A 20,317-nucleotide genomic window follows, 5' to 3' on the forward strand; every position below is an offset into this window, starting at 1 on the left:
TTATTTGCAGTTTACAGTCTGTAAAATTATTATACGCAACTTAACGTACTACATGTTTATATGAAGTGTAAATGTACGTAAAATTAGTGGCTGAAGCGCATATCAGGTTAACAAATATAACAACTGGAATTTCAAGCAAATTAGCATGCTAATCAAAATGCGTAATTGGTCAATATGGCCTATTCTAAATGAACTGATATCTAGATCTGCAATAAAATTAGATTACTGCATGATTGCCTGATATAAATTGCTTCTTTGTTTTCCTAATCATTATACAGTCGTTGAGCACACCAGTTTCCCAACGAATCCAATCTGATACATACATATGGGATTTGGTTGTGAATGAATATAAAACACCTACAATACCACTTTTTTTACAATACAATATTTTATTAAACTATTACTTACGGAATGTTGATGTTATAACTGCATGATAAATTGAGAGAAAAAATGTAAAATGTCGCACTCAGTTATCTTCACTTCTGTCATCCTCCTCATCGCAGTTTTCTTATTTGTCTTCTTCTTCGTTGCTCTCATGGTCTATAGTTAATAAACCATTATTGCAGTTGATGATTATAGGCTGGATTATGGATGATTTATTTCTCAAAATCTTCTTTATGCAGACTTTCTGCATCCTGAACACATTTCTGGCTTTGTTCGATTGTCACGTCTTCTAAGGCCTCGTGAAGTTAGTTTAAGTTAGACTGGGAGTGTGTAAGCCTAGGAACTGATGACGTCATCAGTTTCGTCCCATAGTACCTTACCACAAATTTTCCAAATTTTCGAAATTCGCAAACTATGTGACGCAACGTTCTAGTCAATACAGCACTGAACACTAATTAACAGACATACAACAATGAAACTTCCAGCAGTTACTTAATAAACACAAGCGTGTGCAGTGATGGAAACTGCATTTTGCTGCAACAAACCATTGGCGCGAAATTAACAATGTTCTGTAATTTTTGAACGAACATCACAACAGTCGTATTTTTACATGCCCTGTCTGCACGTTACTTGGCCCACAATCGTAGTTATAGTGAAATGTCTGTCTATTGCATTAGGGTTACACAATAAGCTAGTCATTTTAGTTCGTGGCGATCGTCCAATAGAGAGTGACGTGGGGGTGCGTCTTAACGTAAGCACTGCTGAATGTGAGGACATTGCCAATAATAATAATAATAATAATATTAGTGAGTGAACTTCTGGTGGCTCAGGGACTCGAAATATGCATCAATACTGACTATACAGTGGTGTTTCATGGACTTGCTACATTATCCTCAGGAATTTTCAGTTGTTAATGTGCACCCACACCGTCGCGACGTCCGCAGCTCGTGGTCGTGCGGTAGCGTTCTCGCTTCCCACGCCCGGGTTCCCGGGTTCGATTCCCGGCGGGGTCAGGGATTTTCTCTGCCTCGTGATGACTGGGTGTTGAGTGATGTCCTTAGGTTAGTTAGGTTTAAGTAGTTCTAAGTTCTAGGGGACTGATGACCATAGATGTTAAGTCCCATAGTGCTCAGAGCCATTTGAACCATTTTTGAACCGTCGCGGCAGGTGGCTGCTGAACATCTCTACATGGACTACAGTGGGTCTGCACCTTTGGTGGCCCACTACTATTATAATCTCTACTAAGGCTGCAGTGGGGCTTCTCTGTGGTGACCAACCCCTACTATCAATATTCTTCTAGATTGATACAACAGTGGGTCTGTTCTGTGGTGACCCACCAATTCTACCAATATTTTTCAAGACTTTGACTGATATTGCTGTGGATCTGCTCAGTTGTGGCCCATTACCAATTTTTCGATACCCACTGAAATCTTCATGTCAAGAGTCAGCACTGTGTAGAGCACAACACTACTCCTTCAAGACTTACTTGTGTATTTCCATATACAGCCCAGCCTTTGTGCGCAAAACTGACGCAGACTTCTCTTCTAGTGAATATTACGACTGTCTTTAGGGACTCTGAGGAGAATTTTTACTTTATTGATCAACAACATATTGCTTAACCTCTGTGTCTGATCTATTTGATATTGTTAATATAAAAATTTTTAACAACTTAGTCTTAGCCACTGCCCAATCCACTTTGAAAAGTTTTTTGAGCGGAGCAGGTGGGCTATGTAAATAGCCTGTTTGTATGTTGGCAGTGCTATAGTGTTAATATTGCTAACAGCAGTATGCGCCCTCGGCAAGGGATTCTGTATTTGGAAGGACGAGCAGTTAGTGAGCGGATAGAGAAATGTATAGACCTGATCCTTTTTTTTTTTTTTTTTTTTTTTTTTTTTTTTTTGTTAGTGGAGACTTCGTGTTTGCAGGACGTGCACTGTAAAGTAAGACACAAGGAAATGTATGATGACGTATGTTTAATCGGTATCGTTTGGGTAGTGGAATAATTGAGAACTATATAATTTTTGGAACTGGATGTCCCATGAGTAAGGTAAAATTTTCTACATACATTGCTTGCTCTTCAACCATATGCCTCGAAGTAGTTAAAGTCTATTGTAGTTAGAATCTTTTGATTTAGCTGGCTGTAGTTGCTGTTAGCTGTAATTGCTGTACTTCGTGTTATGAAGATTATCTGTGAGGTAAGTGACTTATAAAAAGAATGAGGTTTCCACTATTGGTATTCGTGATTGAAATGAGTTCAGGCAATTAACAGAATTGTAGGTAGTTTCATATTTCTTTAATTTCATATTTTTTTGATTTTTATTATTGTTAGGATTTCTTGCAATTCAGGGTCATTCTATTGTGTTAATTATTGGCAGTCATGTGTTCAGTGTATATCAGTCAGATTGCGTTGGGCTGGTATATTGTGGGTAATAAATGACTTTGAGTTGTCTTTGTCAGGGAAAATTATGTAGTTCAGTGTTTAAATAATAAAAATGGTCAACAAAAAATGGTTATGAACACGAGAAATCAAGTAGCTGAATAATTTGCGAGACGATGGGTTGTAATATTACAAAGTGTATTATGTAAAACTAGTCTTACGTAAAACTACTGCTACAAAATTTCAAGTGTTGCGCGACGACCTGTGTGGCTTACCAGGCTGATACAACAGAAGGTGTAAGGAAATGTGCAAAGATTTCGTTAAGGATTGGTTAAATAAACGTAGATCCTCAACAAACGCCAATGGCAGAAGCGCCAGAAGAGGCGGAGACGTTTAGATTTTAGATTCTGCATGTTACATCAAGAGTCAGGGAATAAATTTCCACATCCCACATATATTTGCTGACAATAGGAAGATGTGCAAAAATACAGAAAAAAGGAAATGACATGACTTACGGAGGCGTAGCGACGCTCTTTCTTCCAAAAAGTTGCCCTTGATAGAGTGGGGAATGAGGGAGATGATAGTGTGTTACCGACAGAATTCTCCTGCATGCCCCGTAAGGTGGCTTGCAGAATAAGGATTCTGAAGAAGAAATTTCATGCATCAGTATCCGACACCTCGCACGCAGGCACCACAAACAGATAGCACGATCATTGGCGAAAAATGTAATACGAATAAATAGGAGAAGAGATCCGATATGTTTAGATTATGCGATTGACTACCAGTCATCGGAATCATTCACAACGCTCAATTATATAAGCACTCACAATTCACTTAAAAAAGTAACATTAAATAAAGTTGCTTATGAAAATTTTGACCGTTCAATTCTTGTATGTCGTTCGTCTCTCTGATGCTATGACCACGTTTTATTAAAGAAGGAAATACAAGAGTTGAGTTGTACGATTTCTTATGCGTTTGTTACAACAAACATAGACTGTATTTGAAAAGCTCAGCGAACTGCAGTTGAAGACGGATAAGAAAGACGTTAATCGTAGAGAGCTTTACTGACATAATTCCACGATCCCACATTCAAATATAAGGCAATAAAATACAAATGCTTTCTTCAAAATACACATAGCACTGTAAGCGCGATTCTAAAATTAACCTATCGAGCTCTTTCAGATGGGTACCCAACGTCCTTGTTCCGCCTATCGTCTCCGTATGCCGTAGGAAGGAGGGAAAACTGTACTGGTATACTATGTATCCTCCACCACACGTCGTATGGCGGTTCGCGGAGTACGTAGTTTACAACTGCTTAGCATTCCTCGAATGAGAACGGTTGCTGACCTAAACGAACTGTGACGTCATCCTCTTCTCGTTTCACACTAACATTAAACGAGAAGGCTACGGTCTGTTCCATAGTATTCCACGGTATTCTTGTGTTTAATCATCTAGCTGTCAACTGAGGCGGAATGTCATAACGTTTACAATACATGTTTGCAGAAAACGTTTTAGTTAATCTTCCTAATGTTCTACAACTTTGCACGGGCATCATCAGGAGAATACAGATAGGCTGCACTCATCGCTGCGATTTAGAGCTATCGGACGAGGCCGTTTGCAAAGTGTTATGCCTAGATCTGATACAAGACAGCGTCAGCGGAAAGCTGTCTACTCTGTCCGCGGTAGTTACCCGAGTCTAATATTCACACGTACTCAGTGCCTAACTATAACCATTAATTAGTACGTCTAGCGTAGCAACAGACAAGAAAACACAGAACGTTGATTTACATTACCGCAGAAGTCCAGCTCCTCACGGATACGACCTCTAACTGTTAAAAATCAGCTCTGCGCCGCCCAATCCCTTAACATGATGCTGCTGCAGCACTCACTCTCGAAATCTCTTGGAACTGTCATAAGATGAATTACAGCTTTGATGCTGCTTCTACGGAACATGTATTTTGCACAGACGTCTTTTGTCTTACAGCCAACACCGAATTTCTGGAGATTAGTTGCACATTAGTTTGTGCAGTCTGATAGAGGTACCTGTTTCATTTCCGTAATTATCCACGTGATTATAGACGAAAAGTTATGCCTCACAGGCTTTCGTTACTAACTGATTTACCCTTGAAAACAGTGGCGTCACAATTAAGTCATTCTTTCATCTTAGTGTTCCTTTTAACACTTTTTAAGTATGCCGTATAATTTTGATAACGACAATAGGATCATGGACGAATGAGACATGTTCTCTGTTATATAAAAACAACAATTTATTTACTGGAAGAGAATTCGCTGTTACGAATACCGAAACTTCCAGCTGTAGAAAATAATGACGAAATTGAAAATTTCTGCTAGACTGGGATTCCGACATGGATTTCCCGCACGTCGCGAGCTTTCACCTTCACCATTTTGACAATCCATACATGCTTCATGGTCAGACCTAAACTTCGATACGTTGTCGTCCATGTGTCGTCATCCTGCACCCGTTCCCTTAATGTAACTCCCGCACAAGAGAGCCACTGAATCGAAAGTGGCTAGTCTGGTTCTTTCTCTTACGAGTCATCAATCTCCTGACTGATTTAATGGGGCCCGTCACAAATGGCTCTCCGGTGCCAACCTCTTGCAGCAGCACTTTCAAACTACATTCCCAATATTTGTTAAATGGATTCCAATCTTTGTGCTCCCCCACAGTTTTTATCCTCTATAGCGCCCTCTAGTATCGTGGAATATCCGTCATCTCTTAACAGATGTCCTACCATCCTGTCCCTCTTCGTGTTAGTGTTTTCCATGTATTTCATTCCTCACCCATTTTCTCCTGATGACCTCCTCATCCCTGACTTTATCATTCCACCTAATATTGAATGTTCTTCTATAGCACCGCATCTCAAATGCTTAGATTCTCTTCTTTTCCCATTTTTCCACTGTCCATGTTTCACTATCAAACAATGCTGTGCTCCAAACGTAGAGTCTCAGAAATTTCTTTCCCAAATTAAAACCTGTCTGTGCCATTTCTCTGGCGCGTTGCGTATCCGGCACTATCGATAGCGACTTGTATTTCTGTTTCCGTCTGGTTCGGCCTGCGCAGGCGCTGAGGCGGCTGCTGTCCTCTGGAGCGTTTTTCGCGGGGGGCCGCGAGCGCTCGGCTCGGCAGTTGGATTCGCACCGAGCTGGTGGTATTTTGCCTTCCGCCCCGGCACGGAGGTGTGGTCACGTTGTTGGCGGGCCTCGTTGGGCGGTGTGGCGTGTTGGTGACGTGCTGTAGTGGACAACTGATGGATCCCCGCACGTGATCGCTCGAGGTTCTCCGCCCCTGTAAAGGGTGCCACGATATCACTTGGGTTTCCGCGCCCAGGAGTTGTAAGGAATGCAGGGCAGGCTTTCTGTGTGTTGGCTCTGTCCGGTCTGCGTGGTGGGGTTCGTTTCACCTTACTTCAGCTGTATTTCATATTTTCTTCGTGATTCCGTTTTGGCCGGAGTCTAGGTGTCGAGTTTTCTGCTGGTGTGTACCTGGTCGTCGCCCCCGTTTTCCCGCCCGGGGGGCAGCCGTATCTGTTGGTGGGAATTATTTGGCAGTGTGTGCTTTGCGTGGACCCAGTGTGCTCACGCGCCCTGATTCTGAGTTGAAATTACTGTGGTCAGGCTGGCTCGGTTGCTGGAGTGTGCGTCATTGGTTTTCTGGCTTGCTGAGGACTGCGCGCGCACCTGTTCCGTTTTGTGATGTGGCAGCTGTCTGAAATTTTTATGTGTGCTTGTTATGTTGCTAGCAATTGCTTTTATCCTTGTGCTTACTTATTTTTGTTTAAATTGCTGGCCATTATCATTTGCCTGTTCTTTTACCTTTATTTATTTGTAGTGTAAATTAAGCCTAAGACGATGTCCAAGGTGCTAGCAATTGATTTTAGCCTGGTGTGTACTTAACCCTATTTAAATTCTTGGACATTGCCATTTGCTTGTGCTTTTACTCTTATTTATTTGTTGTGCCAGCTAGCCCTAAGATGATGTCAGACCTTGGTATCTGTTAACCTTATTTTGGCTACTAGCACTCACGTGCAATATTGCCGGGCCTATCCCGGATTTTGTCATTAATTGAGATCCTTTTATACTGTATTTTTAGTAGTAGGTTTGGCAAGTGCACTTGCGTATGGTATTTATTATGTCCCCCCCCCCCCCCCCTGTTCCTCTTTCGTGTAAACTGATTTTGGTAAGATTGCTAGGTGGCCTGTGTTCTTTTATTACCTATGTAAGTTTGCCCGCTGCCGCAGTCGTAACATGTTTTGACCGGCAAGCGGTCCATGTTGGCTAGAGTTTTAATGTGGTCTGCGCTGTTGAAATTAGCAAACTTTCTGTAAGGAAGCAAATTTTGGCCTTTGTCGTACATATATTTATTATTTGAGCTAGTCATGTGCGTGTTGTTGTTCTTAAGGGTTTTAGGGCATTTTCAAATGAGATACCTTTTGGAAAGTTTATCACTCTTTTAAAGAAGGTATAGGAAGGAGTAACTTCGACTGAAAATTTAATTGTAAATTATACATTTGTGCTTCACATTATAAAATCTAACTGTATTAGGTGAAGGTATGTAGTTTAATGTACAATCATTATTTGTTAATGTATCAAATTGTAAACAGTGTTGTTTGGCAGTGATTCAAACAACACAAATAAGTTTCTCTGTTCATCTGTGGCATATAACATTTTTATTACCTCATATTGTAAGCAGCATGATTTGTTTGTGTCACTGTAATTTGTAAGCCACAGTGTAATTTATTACAATTAATTAATTGTTTTGGGGAAATAAATCTTGAATTGTATGTCTCCTTTTCATTAACCGAATCCCATCCAAATCGCCCATTCACTGTGTTTGAAACAACTACACTTTTTTCCAGTACTAGTCCACTTTTTATGTCTTCCTTGCTCCGTCCGTCATGAGTTCAAAATTGTTCAAATGGCTCTGAGCACTATGGGACTTAACTTCTGAGGTTATCAGTCCCCTAGAACTTAGAACTGCTTTAACCTTACTCACCTAAGGACATCACACACATCCATGCCCGAGGCACGTCATGAATTATTTTGTTGCCTAGGTAGCAGAGTTCCTTAACTACATCTCTGTCATGATCACCAATCCTGATTTTAACTTCCTCGTCATTCTTATTTCTGCTACTTTTCGTTATTCTCGTCTCTTCGATTTACTCTCAACCCATTTTCTGTACTGATTAGACTTTATTCCATTCACAGATTATGTAACTCTCATCCACTTTCACTCAGGACACCAATGTGACAAGTGAATCTTATCACCGATATCCTGTCACCATGAATTGTAATTCCGCTCTTGAACCCTCTTTTTTATTTCCGTCATTGCTTCTTCGATTTATAGATTGAACAGTAGGAGTGAAAGACTACATGTCTCTCCTACACCCTTTTTAATCCGAGTTCTTCGTTCTTGGTGTTCAGCTCTTAGTGTTCCGTCTTGGTTCTTGTACATATTGTATATTAGTTCTTTCCTTATAGCTCATCCCGGTTTTTCTCAGAACTGAGAACATCCTCCAGCATTCGCCAAGGTCGAACGCTTTTTCCACGTCGACAGAACCCATGAACGTGACTTTATTTTTCTTTAGTCTTTCTTCCATTATTAATGGCAACGTCCGGACTGCCTATCTGGTGCCTTTACCTTTCCTAAAGGCAAACTGATCGTCATCTAAAACATCCTCAATTTTCTTCCCCATTTTTCTGTATATTATTCTTGTTTGGAACTTGGATGCATGAGCGGACAAGCTTACTGTGCGACGATTCTCGTACTTGTCGGCTTTTTCAGTCTACAGAAATGTGTGGGCGATGTTTTCCCAAATGTGCGATGGTATATCACCAGACTTACACATTCAACACACAAACGTAAAAAGTAGTTTTTTTTCACTTCCCCCAAATGATTTTAGAAATTCTGATGGAATGTTATCCATCCCACCGGCCTTATTCGATCTTAAATCTTCCTAAGCTCTTTTAAATTCCGACTGTAATACTGGATCCCATGTCTCTTTTACATAGATTTATGTTTCTATCCTGTCGCAGATTGAGACGAGTCGTCCCCATCGTAGAGGCCTTCAAAACATTCAAACTATCCTCACTCTTCTCTGCATCTAACAGTGGAATTCCCGTTGCACTCTTAACGTTACTACCTCTGCTTTTAATTTCAGTCAAAGCTATTTTGTTTTTCTGCATGCTGGGTCAGTCTTCTCGATGAGCATTATTTTCCGATTTTTCATGAACATATTTTACCATAGGATCCCTGCGCTTCCTATTTATTTCATTGTTAGGTGACATGTGTTTTTGTTCCTTGAATTTTCCTCAACATTTTTGTGCTTACTTGTTTTATCGATCAGCTGAAATATTTCTTCTGTTATCCATGGTTTCACCGCAGTTACATTCTTTGTACCAACGTTTTCCTTTCCAGTATGTGTGACTGCCATTTTTAGAGATGTACGTTCCTTTTCAACCGAACGGCCTAGTGAGCTGTTCTAAAAATCCAACCGACTACCTAGAGCATACTGTAGATCAGTTCGGGACAGGGCTGAAAGGTGATAAAAGTAGCTGTTTATATCAATTAGTTGTGGGGTCCCCTTTGAGGGAGGCGTGTCAAGATCTGTATATATATTCAAGTGCCTATACAGTAACTTATCTGAGAAGATAAAGAGTCTGTCACAGGGGATTTTTGCTAAGTACACCGATTACACCAGACTGAGATAAGAGACTCGTCACTGAATCTTGTACGGTTTATATAGGCCGTGGCCCGAGTGGTGTGCACCCACCACGTGCACTATCACCATGCAGCACCTCGCCCTCTTCATGTTGTGCCTCTTGGGCTCCTCCCTGGCCAATCCCGCGTCGACCAGATTGTGGAGGCAAGGGAGCAGCCGCATCATTGGAGGCTCTGACGCCGACATTGCCGACTACCCGTGGCAGCTGTCCTTTGAGTACAGCGACTCGCACATCTGCGGAGCATCCATCATCAGCTCCAACTGGGCGCTGACGGCCGCTCACTGCGCTGACCAGTTGAATGTCCTTCTGATGAGTTTCCGAGCGGGATCTTCAATTCGTGGAAGCGGTGGTACCGTTCGCAAGGCAGGTTCCGGCTACATGCACGGATCGTACGACGGCAATACGCTAGACTACGATGTCGCCGTCATCAAGGTGAGTAGCAGTTGCTGAAGATGTGCGTGACCAAATTAATTAAAAGTTTCTTCGACTGTTCTTCTAAAACATACGTTGCGTATACTTCCCGTTTCTCCAAAATGAACTAATGAGTTATCCATGTCTTGAATGAAACAGCAAATATGGATCGTTTATGTTTTCTCCATGTTTCCAGAATGAGATTTTCACTCTGCAGTGGAGTGCGCTGATATGAAACTTCCTGGCAGATTAAAACTGAGTGCTGGACCGAGATTCGAACTCGGGACCTTTACTTTTCGCGGGGAAGTGCTCAACCAGCTGAGTTACCCAAGCACGACTCAGGTCGCGTCCTCGCAACGCTACTTCTGCCAGTACCTCGTCTCCTACGTTCCAAACTTTACAGAAGCTCTCCTGCGAACCTTGCAGAACCAGCACTCCTGAAAGAAAGGATATTTCGGAGACATGGCTTAGCCACAGCCTCCATGTTCCTGAAATGTTTGGCGCAATAATACGTAGCTATAATCACACCGTAATGCAGAAGTTTCCGTCGCCGAAGTTACTTATCAATGTCTCGAACCGTTTTATAAGAGCCGTTTAGGAAACTACTCTGGCAGCAGGTGTGCGAATTTTTTTAGTGTTCCAGCAGTTCTAATCTACAAGACGATATTCAGAAAACAGTAAATATCCTTATCTTTTGTATGTACTCGTACTAGCTTAGCGCCCACTGCTTCGCTCACGTTGACTGCACGGTTTGCACAGATTTTCTTTGGATTTCTGTGTTGTCTACAAATTACAGCCTCGTGTGAACTTTTCCGGCTAATTAAAGCGATAGAAGCATGGTCTTTTCCGAGTGTGCTTCTGACCAATACGCTATTCTGGTAACTGGAATCACAGACCTTTGTTAATGTTGTCTTTTCGGTTCTTGTGATGGCGTTTCTATAGAAACTAAAGTTCTCTAACATGTGTTTCTACAAGTCTAATACTAGTTCTGGTAGATTTATCTTTAAAAATGTTTTACTATAACTAAATATTTTCATAAAAATTTTCATCTCGTATTGCCCTCCCCACTTAGTGGTCGAGTTCCCGAAAAAATGAAAGATGTATTCTTTTATTTTCTAACAGTGATGCCGAATTCATCTGTTTCGAGGATTTAGCTATAAAAATTCTTTCATAATGAAACACAGCTCTGTCGCATCTTAAGTAACTATTGGTGTGTTTAATTTCGCCGAGTAGCCTGTAACGAAAACACGTTTCAATAATTTATTATTCAGTAATCTACATAACACTGTTCCACACAACAGTCACTAACTGCACGGTGTAACTTCAAATTCTTCCACCAATACTGTTTGTGTGAACCTATACCTATTCACACTTTTTGTTTACTCCACATAAAGAGGGGACTGGGTGTTTAGGTTGTCCTCTTAATTTCATCATCATCATCATCATTGTAACGGTGGTTAGATTGGATTGTGTAAAAAATTGGACTGCGTCAAAAACCGGTACTTGTACGGGCGCTGGTGACAGCGCTGTTGAGCGGCCTACAAACCAAACATAATCATTATTATAAAGACATAAAATTACAAAAAAATATTCTTACAAAGTCTCGTGATGCTGCGGATAGTCGAATTCATCTTTACTCCAGTTCAAAGAGCCTAATTTAAAATCCTGCTCATGAAAATCTTTTCTGCATAATTTTCAGATACTGTCCGTCTCCGGTAGCTGAGTGGTCGGAGCGATTCCCCGCTGGGTCGGAGATTTTCACGACTCAGAGACTGGGTGTTGTGTTGCCCTAATCGTCATCATTTCATTCCCATCGACGCGCAAGTCGCCGACGTGGCGTCAAATCGAAAGACTTGTACCCGGCGAACGGTCTACCCGACGGGAGGCCCTAGTCTGAATGAATGGGTTCAAATGGTTCTGAGCACTATGGGACTTAACATCTGAGGTCATCAGTCCCCTAGAACTTAGAACTACTTAAACCTAACTAACCTAAGGACATCACACACATCCATGCCCGAGGCAGGATTCGAACCTGCAACCGTAGCAGTCGGGCGGTTCCGGACTGAAGCGCCTAGAACCGCTCGGCCACCGCGGCCGGCAGGCCGTAGTCACACGACATTAATTCATTCAGTCAGTCACTGAAACCAATCGGCAGTTCTTAATATCATCTCCCACCGTAAGGATACGTTAAATGTGGACAAATTCTGCGATTTTCTCTTCTATAGTATTGTTCTGTTCTATCACTGGAAAAACTGATGTCAGATGTTGCAGTCTCATTTCAGAGCTACTCCAGTCACACCACAAAATTCTCCCTCAGGCATCGGCGTGTGTGTTGTCCTCAGTGTAAGTTAGTTTAAGTAGTGTGTAAGTCTAGGGACCGATGACCTCAGCAGTTTGGTCTCTTAGGAATTCACACAAGAAAGTAGTATTATATGTATTATAGACTGCATTGCTTCACGAAGTATGCATGAAGGAAGACGATTGAGAGGTAAATAACAATGGAAGGAAATATCAATACTAATCGTTATGGGGAAACAGACACAAAACCTTCAGCATCCCTTCCAGTCTTCAAGTACTTATCTAAAGTCTCGGTAAGGAGACATACCTGTTACCAAAGTTTGATTCAATGTTGCCAGGCCCTTGGATCCCTGCTTGACCCGAACGCTCAGGTCGTCAACCTACCCTCTGACGGCTACGACCCGGAAGGTGGTCTCGCAGTGACGGTGACTGGTTGGGGAACCACGTACACGGACGGGCCAGCAGCCAGCACCCTGCAGAAGGTTGACATCGGCATCGTGGACCGCAGCACCTGCAGGAGCATCTTCGCCAACAACACTGTGACCGACCGCATGGTGTGTGCAGGCGAGGCCGGCAGAAGCGTCTGCAGCGGAGACTCCGGCGGCCCCCTGGTCAGCGGAAGCACCCAGGTGGGCATCGTCTCCTGGGGAAATCCAGAGTGCGAGGCCGCCCCCGGGGTCTACGCCAATGTTGGCAACCTGCGCTCCTGGATCCGAGCTGCAACTGGTGCCTAAACCTCCCTGGCTCTCTGTTCTATTGCTCATAGCACAACGGCAATTGGTGACCTCGCCGTAAAATGCCTGTAATCTCCAAACGGTGACAATCTTGACAATAAAATTCCAGTTGAACAAAAATGCCGTATGTTTTATAATAAAGATTTGTGCTAAAATTTTTTCTTTCAAACTTGTAACACTTCGTCTCCTTATTTACCTCGTTGTCAAAAGCAAACCTAGTTAACAGCATGCCATTTCTTTAGTACCTTGACATCGTTATCTGAGTTTGCTTCAATGCTGATGGAATTATAATATTTCAGATAGCGCCTCAAAATAGATAATTTGATAGCCGAAGAAAATAAAATTACGTGAATACATCTGGTTTTTCAATTCAGGTGTTCACAGGCAAATTGCAATGACAGCGTCTTGCTAATCTTCGAAGCCTCATATTAACAGATAAGGTATAAATATCTTTAAAGGGAAGATGTCACATTATAAAATTATGTTCAAGTAAATAGTATCACTGGCCTAATCAGAATATGAGTTCAATGTATAGCTTCTAACAAACAACAGGTCCTAAAGACAGCAATAATAACTGCAAGTAGAAGATATTAAAATATGAGGAGTGCAATAAACCAACAGGAATTCCCCCTACTTATACCTCCCGAGGAGATCACGAATGTAAAATTAGAGAGATTCGAGCGCGCACGGAGGCTTTCCGGCAGTCGTTCTTCCCGCGAACCATACGCGACTGGAACAGGAAAGGGAGGTAATGACAGTGGCACGTAAAGTGCCCTCCGCCACACACCGTTGGGTGGCTTGCGGAGTATAAATGTAGATGCAGATGTAGAATATGTACACTTAGAACATCAACAATACATATTCTTCACTGGTTTAACAAACTCAACACAAATATATATAGAAATAAGGTTACGAAAGTAAAAGATCGATGACATTGAAAGGTGTGTGTATATTCGACAAGAAACAAACAATTTGACGACAAACAATGCACACACTACTGTCACCAAAAGTACACAGAATCGATTAGGTATATTCAAATCATTCAGGACATCATAAACTGTGTACCTAATCATTCCAAAAGTACACAGAATTGGTTAGGTATATTCAAATCATTCAGGACATCTGTCCCCATTTCGTACTGAAGAAACAACCGTCTGACAAAATCAGAGAAAGTGTACCGTATCCAAACTCACGATGCTTAAGACATCATAAGGTCATTGAAATACCTCTTAAAAACATAAAACAGGCTCAGAGGAGAGAAATTGGCTGCAGAAGAAGACATGCAACAATAAGGAAATCGTAGTACGTCAAAATTTTTCAGTTCGCTCTCACCAGTTCTCATCCAGATGAAAGAACAAGATCCAAACATTTTTATTCATCAACAATGGACCATTCTGTATTAGCAGAACAGCTCACCCGAATGTCGGTACACATTTCTTAGCATAGTCATGTTTCGATGCATTTGATTTTCTCATTGACGAGTGGACTGTTGTAAATATGTAGAAGTCAAGCAATGAGCCATTTCAACCTATGTATGCGTAGGTCGTTATTTTTCTTCACCTTACATAAGGCTGAAGAGGTTGACTTTCTTTGTTTTTCCTTCGCTTTATGTATTTTTGTTAATGTAATGTACTTTACTGTTACGGAAATGAAAATTTTTATCGGTATGTTTCACACAAAGATTCTGGCAAAACTACTCTGCATAAAGAAGCAGCAATTTTTAGTCAAGTAGAAATGCGTAATGGTAAAAAACCATGACTGTTGGATGGTAACATCGGGTACTGCGCAAGCTAACAGAATTTTTCTTACACACTGACACACTGAATTTTGCAACAGTTAGACGGTGTTTGGAAAATGTACAGTACGCAGTTGTGAAACAGGTAGAGAATTTTTGGTTGGATTTCACATCTTTCGTTACTCATCGAAGGGGGTTTCTTATTTTCAGCTTAGAGGACTGAACATAATAATACGGTGTAAGAACTATGCGTACATCATATGAACCTACTGAAGTAATATGTGCGTTAGTAAGTGATGGAAATATTTAGGTATTTATGATGGTTATGGGATGCCTTGATGAAGTTGATGATTTTATTTATTTATGTACACGTGGAGCTTTGTTTTTAATATTTCAGCAGATATGCAATGAAATTAGGGACTATTATGGACTATGTGATGATTTTCTTGTAGCGACACCTTTAGTTGCTTGGATTAGTGGTTTTTGGCTGGGGTAGGAGGTTTCTTATGAATGACGACGAGTTGTGCTGGGAAATTTGCTACTTTGATACGCTGTGATAAGAACTTTTTGCCTCTAAGCGTTTTTCTGTGTGGGTAGTGATAATTATCAGAGAAGACACTTTTGCTTATGTGCTGCTTTTGATTCTCCTAACAAGTTTTCTTTCTCGTGTAACAGGTTAATGATGCTTTTGATTTTTCAGCATAGCTTAACTTATATAGTTACGCATAGATGTAAGGCATTTCTTTCTTACCACTTTCTGTTTCTTACATTAGGTCAGGTTAAATGCTTTTTCTATTGCACGTATTAGTTAGCATCTGCATAGAGTAAGCATCTGTGTCCACATTTTCACTGCCATTATGTTTCGTGAAGACTGGCGGTTTTGTGTAACAATTTATCTTGATAGGTACGACAACAATTTTGTGCACAATCATTTATTCCCTTCCTTCATCCATTTCTTTCTCAATAGTTGCTCGAGAGAAAACTTTTTGTAGGAAAAAGTATTCTATTTTATTATTACATTGTAAGTAAGACAACCTTAAGGAAGCATATAATATTGTAACTGTATTTTGACAGGTTTTTGAACGAAAATGCTACGATTCTTACTTTCAATACATGTCTTGTATAAATACAATGTTTTACTCATAATACTGTGTAACAATGACGTAAAGAATTCATGTGAAGTACCAAAGAAACTGGCACAAGCATGTGTATTCAAATACAAAGATATTTAAACAGGCAGAATAGGCGCTGCGGTCGACAACGCCTATATAAGACAACAAGTGTCTGGCCCAGTTGTTAAATCGATTACTACTTGCTGCTGCAATGGCACGTTATCAAGATATAAATGAGTTTGAACGAGGTGTTGTAGTCGGCACACGAACGGTGAGACACAGCATCTCCGAAGCAGCGACGATGTGCGGATTTCCCCTACGACCATTTCACGAGTGTACCGCGAATATCAGGAATCCGGTAAAACATCAAATCTCTGACATCGGTGCGGCCGGAAAAAGATCCTGCAAGAACGGTACCAACGACGACTGAAGAGAGTCTTCGAAAGTGACAGAAGTGCAACCCCTCCACATGTGGCAGCAGATTTCAATGGTGGGCCATCAACAAGTGTCAGCGTGCAAGCCATTCAACGATACATCGTCGATATGGGTTTTCGAAGCCGAAGGCCCGATCGTGTACCCTTAATGACTACACGACACAGTGCTTTAGGCCTCGCCTGGGCTTGTCAACACCGACATTGGTCTGTTGATGGCTAGAAACATGTTGCCTGGTCGGACGAGTCTCGTTTCAAATTGTATCGAGCGGATGGAGGTGTACGGATATGGAGAAAATCTCGTGAATCCACGGACCTGCATGACAGTTGGGGACTTTTGAAGCTGGTGGAGGCTCTAATGGTGTGGGACGTGTGCAGTTGGAGTGATATGAGAACCATGACACATCTAGATACGTTTCTGACAGGTGACACATACGTAAGCATCCTGTCTCATCACCTGTATCCATTCATGTCCATTGTGCATTCCGACGGACTTCGGCAACTCCAGCAGGACAATGCGACACCCCACACTTGCAGAATTGCTACAGAGTGGCTCAAGGAACCCTCTTCTGAGATTAATCATTTCCGCTGGCCACAAGACTCCCCAGACATGAACACCATTGAGCATATCTAGGCTGCCTTGCAACGTGCTGTTCAGAGGAGATCTCAACCCCTTGTACTCTTACGGATTTACGGACAGCCCTGCAGGATCCATGGTGTCAGTTCCTTCCAGCACTACTTCAGACACTAGTCGAGTCTGTGCCACGGCACTTCTGCGTGCTCACGTGGGCGCTGCACGGTATTAGGCAGGTGTACCAGGATCTTTGGCTCTTCAGTGTATATGCTTTTATACAACCTTTGTGGGAATTTGTCAACTTGAGCTATATGTTGTGGACTTGTCTTGAATGCCACCATCAATCTCATTCTCTTACGGAAATTTACTTTAGATATTTGCGTATCCATGAGGTAAAACAAACACATTTAAATTTTTATCCTAGCTTATGTGTCCACTCATATGTAACAATGTTTGCCCAACTCCCGCGTGCAAGAACGAGCCGCGCAATGTTTTTGTAAATGACTCAAACTGCCAAAGGTGGGAAAAAGCGAACCACATGGCTGATTGCTGGTGCACTCCGTGCTGTATGAGATGTCGTGCAATAGAATACACTGGCAAGGTTGACTTCGAAACCAGAGGTAAAGTTATCCACAGCATAATACTCCTCAGTAGCTAAATGAAACGTCGTAGTGGGGAAACAAGCGTGGGGCACGTCCTGCCTCCTACCTTCGACCCATGCAAGAGAAATAAATCTGAAACGCCCACTAAACCCGCTGGGCAGAATAGGTAATTAGGATTGTGGAAAGGGCCAAATAAGGTTGGGGTCAGTTTCACCTTCTAATTGTAATTTATCGTAATTTAATAACACATTTACAAGCAAAGCGGCAAATAGCCGAACCTTAACCAAATGCAACACTTTCACAGCTGAGGGCCTCCAAACTAGAAATCTTAACAAATCAGCAAGATAAAAATCTAATTAAACTAGCAATAAAATAATTTTAAAAAATCTATCACAGCTGATTAGAAAGCCTCACAGCAAGGTAGATAGAACAAACATAAGCAAAGCGCAATACAAATGGATGAAGGCCACAATTAAGTTTCAAAATTTTAAAATATATTACCGTAATCTTTTAAGGGAAGAAGGCCGCAGTGTTTAAGCTTGAAAGATAATTTCAAAAAATAAGGTTGCAGGACTGAAAGCCCACTATTAACCATAAACCATAAATTTTAAGTAGCTGAAAATAGATAATTAACACCTGTGGGAAAGACAATAAAGACAACGGCACTCAGAAGCCTCCAGGGAGGTCGGTCTGCCCTCGTTCACTTAGGCGAGACGGGTGGTGAGCCCAACTACAATTGATCGGTCGGAACCCAATCAGGGGACAGCCACGGACCGACCGACACAACGACTTGCTTCCCATCAGTCAGTACATGAGAACTCAAACAGAAAAGGTCACGAACGTGATAATCCACAATGGAGTATGTATTAGCTGTCAAAATTACACACCATGGTGGACAGCGTCAACAGATGAGTAAAGGACGCTGCCTAAAATTACGTTAGTGGCCGTGGCAGATAACCGGAACACTAACGGCCACTTGGCAGAAAATTCCGCTGGTACACTTGAATTTGAAATATAATAATATAGTTAACTTCACCCAAAAGAACACTGCCTGCATTTACGTAAGTGCCCAGGGCAGGTAAGCAGAACACTAACGGCTACAAGGCAGAAAATTCCAGTGGTGCACTCGAATTGTAGTCAACCAAAATAGTTAATGGCACAGCATGGGGGCTACATTTCGGCAGCAGAAACACTCAGTGTTGCTCACAGGAAAACCTTCCCAACAGCAAACCACCGAAATGAACCACCACAACGTAAGTGGACATGGCTTGCGTAATTGAAAGCACTAGTCAACTTTGAACCACGAAGCTCGTAGGGATCGGACTGCTCCAGACACGCTCCGACACTACACGCAGGGGCTGCCAGCGGACCCAGCCGCCTGCACCGCGCGGAGATAACTTCCCTCGTCCGCAACAACCGACCGACTGCCGGCAGACCCCCTAGCCAAACTATATGCACCAAACCAAAGATGGTACACGGCGCAAATATCGATACACATCACTGCTGCCACACGTAGAAGGAAGAAGAACCACGACGTAACCGCAACAAGGGCGGGAAACCAAACACAGATAGACAGCGAAGTTCACGAAAAAGCATAATGGGGAGTGAGCACGGCTCAAAACCGTCTAAGGGAAGGAGCAGCTGATGAGGTCGCAAGTGTCGTTTTAATGTTTTAATAAGCAAGCTCAGGGGAAATACTTTGAGAGTGTTAGGCTGTGCGGTTCTAGGCGCTTCAGTCTGGAACCGCGTGACCGCTACGGTCGCAGGTTCGAATCCTGCCTCGGGCATGGATGTGTGTGATGTCCTTAGGTTAGGTTTAAGTAGTTTTAAGTTCTAGAGGACTGATGACCTTAGATGTAAAGTCCCATAGAGCCATTTGAATCATGTGAACTTGAATTGCTCATTATGGATAGAGATAAGATGCGTTTAAAGATTTTTTCCTTCCGCAACACATTACGTACAGTATGGTAATAATACGCAAACAGTACGCGAAAATAGAGCACGGTAGACAGCAAATACAAACAGAATCTGACAGATCGCAACGTTGACAGTAGCTCTAATGGTGACACAGACGTTAATGAAAAATCAGTACTTGGAATACCTAGTGACGGTAATTTTGCTAACGTTCCGACCACTAGTCAATTATCAGAAGCTCGCTCTTAACCAATTCGTGGCCGTGACGTCATCTCAAAAGGCGCGGAGGATTGGTTTAAATGGCTCTGAGCACTATGGGACTTAACAGCTGTGCTCATCAGTCCCCTAGAAGATAGAACTACTTAAACCTAACTAACCTAAGGACATCGCACACATCCATGCCCGAGGCAGGATTCGAACCTGCGACCGTAGCGGTCACGCGGTTCCAGACTGTAGCGCCTAGAACCGCTTGGCCACTTCGGTTGGCCGGCGCGGAGGAGGCAGAGCAGTTACAGTCGGCGAATATTTCTATTTGCTTAATATTATAATGCAACATATTACCGAAAGTAAAGAAAAAAACAGTGACACATATATGACAACAGTGCAAAATCGTAGGTCCGCACTCCAAGCAGACATACAAAAAGATATGACAGTACTAAAAGACACTTAAAGCGAAAAGATAGACGAAATAAACGCAAGACTGAGCGGACAGGTGACTGAGCTTGAAAAAAAAAAATCCCGAACTAAATTTACAACAGGAACAAAACCAACAAGGACGTAATAAACATTATGAGTGATGTCAAACAGTTAAACGCCACGCACGAAGCCGTTGCGAGTCAAATGAAGTCTTGCTGGTCAGTGCATGAATCAGTAGCTCCACGGTTACACAAACTGAAGATAAGGTAAATGCGATGACTAAACAATTAACAGAAAAGCTTCACTTAGATACAGACAACCATTTCGCAAACATAAACAAAGAATTTTACAATTGTATTGACGAGGAG

At 42.0% G+C, this 20,317-nt stretch overlaps 1 protein-coding gene across 3 annotated transcripts in view; it reads left to right on the plus strand.

Annotated features, from left to right (window-relative positions):
• Positions 1 to 20,317, plus strand: part of LOC126202960 (trypsin delta-like) — a 272,697-nt gene that overhangs the window by 191,895 nt on the left and 60,485 nt on the right. Inside the window, exons 1-2 of one of the 3 annotated variants that reach the window (XM_049937088.1) lie at positions 9,531 to 9,934; positions 12,550 to 12,840. The exons of 1 other annotated variant lie outside the window; for it this stretch is intronic. In XM_049937088.1, the coding sequence (XP_049793045.1) occupies positions 9,569 to 9,934; positions 12,550 to 12,840 (657 nt within the window). In that variant the 5' untranslated portion in view covers positions 9,531 to 9,568. Of the gene's footprint in view, positions 1 to 9,530; positions 9,935 to 12,549; positions 12,841 to 20,317 lie in introns of those variants that run through there. One more of the 3 variants, XM_049937087.1, reaches the window with a different exon arrangement.

Source organism: Schistocerca nitens, chromosome 9, assembly GCF_023898315.1.
Source record: "Schistocerca nitens isolate TAMUIC-IGC-003100 chromosome 9, iqSchNite1.1, whole genome shotgun sequence".
Taxonomy (NCBI): Eukaryota; Metazoa; Arthropoda; class Insecta; order Orthoptera; family Acrididae; genus Schistocerca; species Schistocerca nitens.